Raw genomic sequence first — 6,244 nt, 5'->3', positions numbered from 1 at the left:
GAAAGCTCATATTGTCTGAATTCCAAGTGGAATTAAATATAATCCCAGAGATTCCTGTTTTCCTTATATTTAAAGGAAATCACTTCTTTAAAAATACTGACTCATCAGAATTGTGTTGCTCCTAATTGGAATCAACTCATTTGTGTAGCTACTTGCTACTTAGAAGAGTTTCTTGTTTCTTATATGGAAAAAAGTATTCAGTTATATTCATGCTAGTAGCACTTAAAAATTCTGTGTGGCCTCATTTGAAATTTCTCAGATCCTGTGTTGTACTAATCGATTATGAATAACAAATTATAAATAAAAAGCTCTTAAAAAGAAAATCTGGCTTTTTTGTTTTGTTTTTAAATGTTTATTTATTTTTGAGAGAGAGTGCAAGTGAGGAGGAGCAGAGAGAGAGAGACAGAGAATCCCAACCAGGCTCTGCACTGCTGGCACAGAGCCAGATGAGGGGCTCAAACTCATGAACCATGAATTTTGACCTGAACCAAAATCAAGAGTCAGACATTTAACCAACTGAGCCACCCAGGCACCCTTGGCTTTTTGTTTTTTAATAATGTCTTCCTAAATAATTCCTTTGTCCCTAGTTTGTAGGATTCAGACTTCCCAATTCTGTTCAAAGCCAATAGTTATGTGGTCATTGTGTTTATTCTTATATAAAATATAGTACATATTTTAGCTAGCCTTTATACTTCACAAGACAATTTATAGGTTTTCCACATTTACTAAAAGAAGCACAAATGTGCATTTACATTAAGTTTCATATGCCTGCCATAGCGTAGACCTATTATACATGTGCTATTACTCTTTTCACTGATCCCTGAGAGCTCTTGGCTAGTAGAGAAAAGCATCTATGACTTAGCAAGAAGTTCCATGGGGGAAAGGTAGCAGTTACTATCTGTATTGTTTGGTTAGATTATAGACTCCTTACTACGTCCGACTCTTATGATTCTTTCTGAATATTGGGTATCATCACTTCACCAGGAGAGTCTGAGATTGGTACTTGCTGAGTGATGAAGGTTTGATCTTGAAGCTTACTATCATCCCTGCAATAATGACAAAATGGCAGACCTGTCAGCAACCACATGTACATGGAACTTGGTTCAGAACAATAGACTTGTCATATAACTCCCACTCAGTTCCAGCACATATAAAATGTCCACCACAACCACTGTGATCAGATTCACATTCATTACCTTGTCAAGACAGCTCTTACCCAAATTCCTCTGTTTCTCCATCATCGGCAACAACATACTCTGGAACTGAAGGCCCAGAGCTCTGGCTATATTTCCTGTGGTAGATAAAAGTTAATAATGAGGCAGTGTCTCCTCTTGTCCCATATTTCAACTGTTTTTTTCTTAAGTTTGAGAGAGAAAGAGAGCATGCGCACATGTGCATGAACAGGGGAGGGGCAGAAAGAGAGAGAGAGAATTCCAAACAGGCTCCATGCTTAGAGTGCAGAGGCCAACTCAGGGCTTAATCCCACCAACTGTGAAATCATGACCTGAGTCAATACCAAGATCAAGAGTCAGTGCTTAACTGATAATCATGATGATGATATTCCTCCAACAGCTATTAATGGTGATGATTAAGACTGAACAAGGAGTGCCTGGGTGGCTCAGTCAGTTAGGCGTCCGACTTTGGCTCAGGTCATGATCTCATGGTCATGGGTTCAAGCCCTGCATCGGGCTCTGTGCTGATAGCTCAGAGCGTGGAGCCTATTTCAGATTTTGTGTCTGCCTCTCTCTCTGCCCCTCCCCCACTCATGCTCTGTCTCTCTCTGTCTCAAAAATAAAAAAAAAAACTATAAAAAAAAAAAATTGAAGCAGATTACTAACCAAAAACATGGCCAGCAAAATTCCCTTACCACAAAAAGAAGCTCAGAACTTAGAAAACTTACCAAATGGATCCAATATGAAAATTTCTCCTCATACTTTGGAAAGTTTGGTTTAAGAACAGGAAATAATCATATCACTGATTGACAATTCTAATGGAAAGTGAACTTAATAGGATTATAAAAAGGACAGTAGGGGGGTGACTGTCTGGTTCAACTGGTAGAGCATGTAATTCTTGATCTCAGGGTTGTAAGTTTGAGCCCCACGGTGGGTATAGAGATTACATAAAAATAAAATCTTAAAAAAAAAAAAGCATAGTAGGTTGATTTGCCAGCAGGTATAGACACATATTCCACTCCTAAAACTTGTCCTCAATTAGGTACATATGAAAGCAGAATAAACCCATTCAAAATATGACTGTATTATATAGTCTAATAACAATGCATGAGAAAAATGTATTTGGGGGTGGGTCAGTTGGTTAAGCATCCAGCTCTTGATATCAGCTCAGGTTGTGATCTCATGGTCATGAGATTGAGCCCCACATTGGGCTCCACGCTGAATGTGAAGATTACTCAGGATTCTCTCCCTCCCTCCTCTCTGCCCCTCTCCTGCATTCATGTGCTGACACACGTACTGTCTCACTCTCTCTCAAAATAAACATTTTTAAAAATGCACTTCTTGATACTAGTACCTGAGTTATAGCCAGAGTGGTTGCTAATGCACTAGAGAGTGCAATTGATTGGTTATACTACTTGACTTTGTTCAATCACAAGATTATATTGTTAGATTCACAATCATACAATCAACTGAACTCCTATGAACTTCCTAACTGCTCTCCTTGCCTTGGTAGACAATTTATCATCTAATCTTTCCCCAGTCTGGTTTGAGCTTTCTCATTTAATCTCATCTTCACCACACATTTCACTATTCTATTCCCATCTTTTCCCTTCAACCAGCTCTGACATGAGATTCTAACAGGCTTGGACATCATTCCATTGCAGCTAGATTTAAGTTCATTGATTTGGTGAAAAAGATTTCACTCAAATTTCTTTGTTTCTCCAGTATTGAAAACAACATAGTATGGAACTTGAGACCTAGAATTCAGGTTGTTTCTTGGAGTACAGAAAAGCCAACTCACAATGAGACAGACATTCTGTACCTATAGTCTGGATTCTACCTCCACCTCTAAATGAAAAGAAAACAAAAAAATAAGACTCTTTGGAAGGCTTCCAGAGACAAAAGACCATTTCAAAGTTCTCCATCTTCCATTTAGCCTAAAATTCTTTCAACTCTTCTCATTTGGCTTTCCTCTTGTCCTCCTGTTCATTGCTGTGGTTATTTCTAGCCTCGGCCCTTTACTCTTCTACCTTCATCCACCCTCCTATACTCAACTACTGATTTTCACTAAACATGCTCAAATCTCCTTCCCTAAACACCTGTACTCCAATCCCTACTTACAAATGCCTTGGTGTTTTTCATTTCAATGTATTGCCATCATCTCCAACTCGACACTGTAGGCACTTCTTCCTCTTTCTCTGCCCAGAATGTTTTTTTCTCTACCCTCTGTTCCTTATATACGTTTTAGAGGTCAGCTCAAGCTTTTATTTCCTTAGAAACTTTCCTGACCTCAGTTGGGTCAGATTCCCTTAATTTAGGCTCTCTTACAACTATATGCCACTTCTTTGGGCCAATCTCATAGCTGTCCTTTAATATTTGTGTGACAATTTGAATAATGTTTTTCTTCCCACATAGACCATGAACTCCCTGAGATTAGGAATGATGTCTTTATTTGCTCAATCCTCAATAAATAGTAGGCATTCCATATGTATACGCTACATGAATTAATGGATGGATTAAATAAAATTTAAACATTTCCTTCACATTGGCTTTCCAGGTTTTTCATTTGCCTTTCATACTACCAGTCGTGTATTTCTAAGCTAAACACCTTAAACATTTACGCTTTGTTTTATTCCTTTTGCCTTTTATCACTAAGTCCTGTCTCTCTTTCCTAAGTGCCTCAGTTTCTCCCCTTTTCTACTCCTGCCCATACACCCCTCCCCCCCGCCATACAACTAGAGTAGCACAGTGGCAGCTTCTGCTGGTTCCCAACTCTACTTTTGTCTTGCAGTCCATCCTATGTGTATGTGTCACTGCATTATGTTAAGGTCAGCTCTGGAAACAGTGGCTTATGAACACTTTCAGTGAAACAGTATGAGAGTAGGACTTATTGCTCTTGTATTCCTTCAAGGCAGAAAAGGAAAGTATGTTATACTATTTTAGAACAGTGACATACGATTAGTTTTCTCAGCATGGCTTTTGAGACTCATTATAATTTAATCTATAGAGCCAAGCTTCTTTTTTTGAATTTCTTTTTTAATGTTTATTTATATTAGAGAGAGAGAGAGAGAGAAGGCGTGCATGAGTAGGGGAGGGGCAGAGAGGGAGACACAGAATCCAAAGCAGGCTCCAGGCTCCGAGCTGTCAGCACAGAGCCCAATGCAGGCCTTAAATTCACAAGCCATGAGATCCATGACCTGGGCCGAAGTCAGACACTTAACTTACTGGGCCACCTATGTGCCCCTTTAATACATTTTTTAACATTTATTTATTTTTGAGAGAGAGAAAGACAGAAAGAGCTGTCAGCACAGAGCCTGATGCGGGGCTTGAACCTACAAACTGCGAGATCATGACCTGAGCCAAAGTCAGATGCTTAACCGACTGAGCCACCCAGGAGCCCCTTTAATTTTTTTTTTTTAATGTTTATTTTTGAGACAGAGAGAGATAGAGCACGAGCAGGGAAGGGGGAGAAAGAGAGGGAGACACAGAATCCAAAGCAGGGTCTAGGCTCTGCACTGTCAGCAGGGAGCCTGACATGGGGCTCAAATTCATGAACTGCGAGATCCTGACCTGAGCTAAAATTGGACACTTAACTGACTGAGCCACCCAGGTGCCCTGACCTTATTTTTAATTATTAAATACTCCCAGTACCACCAATTTTCCTGAAGCCATGAAGTTTTCCTCAATGTTCCCCAAATACCCCACCTCTCTTACTACTTCTGGGCTTCTGCTTATGCTGTCTACTAAGCCCCTTGCCTGATGTACCCTTCCCACTCTACAATTCCACTCTCTTACAAGGCACCCTGCAGACTCACACTGTTTTAGTCTTCTTCACTGAAGTCTTCCCTACTGACATACTGTCTGAACTCCAATGATACTCTATTGTGCCACCTGACTTTTCTTTGCTATGTTTGCTTTTTTTTGGGCAACTAGATTAGAAACTGTAATATCAAAGGCAACGTCTCTTAATTCCTGCGAATGCCCATAGTGCCTAACATAGTAACAAGCATGCAACAAGCAATTAATAAGAGGTTGATTTATTTTAGCCACACTATAGTTCAGTACCAGGGGTATAGTCCCTGATAAAGTAGAGTGAAGAAAGAGAGTGAAACGAATCATTAAAAATAATGATTTGGAGTATCTGTGGATTTCTGTTTTCCTTTCTAGCTCTTTTTCTTGGTATTTGGAGAGTCTCTAAATTAATAAACAGCGTAAAAATCACTTACTTATCTTTGCAAACCAATAAAATCTTTACCAATAAAATCTTCGTAATTGTTATGCTTCTCTTCACTGACCACTCATTCAGCTGAACAATGCTGTACCTTCTTAGCAAGTATTACCTTAAACATCTAAGATTAGTCTCTTTTCTCCCCCCTTTAATACTAATTCATCTCTCATTTTCGTGCTCATTCATTCATCTCCCATCCTTCATCTCTGGGAGTGACATGTGCCAAACAGCACGACCCTTTTACATTTTCTGATCCTTTCCCATTCCTTTAATTTTAAGTGAGAAGTTGTTCATTCTTCCTATATGGTTTCTAGGTTTGATAACACCTTGGTATTTCACTGCAGAAATAGGGAGTTACCTGGAAACAACACCATTCATTTTTGCAAAGAGCAATCTCAAGACTTTCTCCTTTTGCTCCCAGGTCAAATCTCCAATATCCACATTTCCCTGAATATCCATCCTGAAGAATTTCAAAAGAAAAAAGGAAAAGGAAAAATATGGCCAAAGTAAGCATCTCTCTTTTTTTAACCTATATAAATATGAGAAAAGAAAATTTCCAAACCATAACTATTATGAGGTTTCCAAATGTAATGACTACAAAGCAAACTGTGTCCATTACAAAATCACAGAGTTGTAGAGGATATCAATATGCTAACCATTCTGAAATGCTATGTAGTCATTAAGATAAAAATAAGAAAAACTACAACCAAAAAAATGTGTGCTCAAACATTAAGCAAATACGCAAAATAGAAAGATGTAATATAACATGCATTCACATACAAAGAGAAAAGGAACAATACAACACAAACTGGTTGTTTACGAGGTGAGATTATTGATCAATTCC

At 38.7% G+C, this 6,244-nt stretch overlaps 1 protein-coding gene across 3 annotated transcripts in view; it reads right to left on the bottom strand.

Annotated features, from left to right (window-relative positions):
- The window catches only part of BBOF1 (basal body orientation factor 1), a 53,590-nt gene that overhangs the window by 18,795 nt on the left and 28,551 nt on the right, over window positions 1-6,244 (bottom strand). For 2 of the 3 annotated variants that reach the window (XM_039232332.1, XM_039232331.1), the window contains exons 9-11: window positions 5,759-5,860; window positions 1,217-1,291; window positions 932-1,046 (exon numbers count right to left, since the gene is read on the bottom strand). In XM_039232332.1, coding sequence (XP_039088263.1) covers window positions 944-1,046; window positions 1,217-1,291; window positions 5,759-5,860 — 280 coding nt within the window. In that variant the 3' untranslated portion in view covers window positions 932-943. Of the gene's footprint in view, window positions 1-633; window positions 1,047-1,216; window positions 1,292-5,758; window positions 5,861-6,244 lie in introns of those variants that run through there. The other variant, XM_039232330.1, reaches the window with a different exon arrangement.

The sequence above is a fragment of the Hyaena hyaena genome, unplaced genomic scaffold (genome assembly GCF_003009895.1).
Source record: "Hyaena hyaena isolate Hyena2069 unplaced genomic scaffold, ASM300989v1 scaffold_65, whole genome shotgun sequence".
Classification (NCBI taxonomy): Eukaryota; Metazoa; Chordata; class Mammalia; order Carnivora; family Hyaenidae; genus Hyaena; species Hyaena hyaena.
The sequence above is the reverse complement of the archived record's forward strand: the minus strand, read 5'-3'. Positions and strand labels throughout refer to the sequence as shown.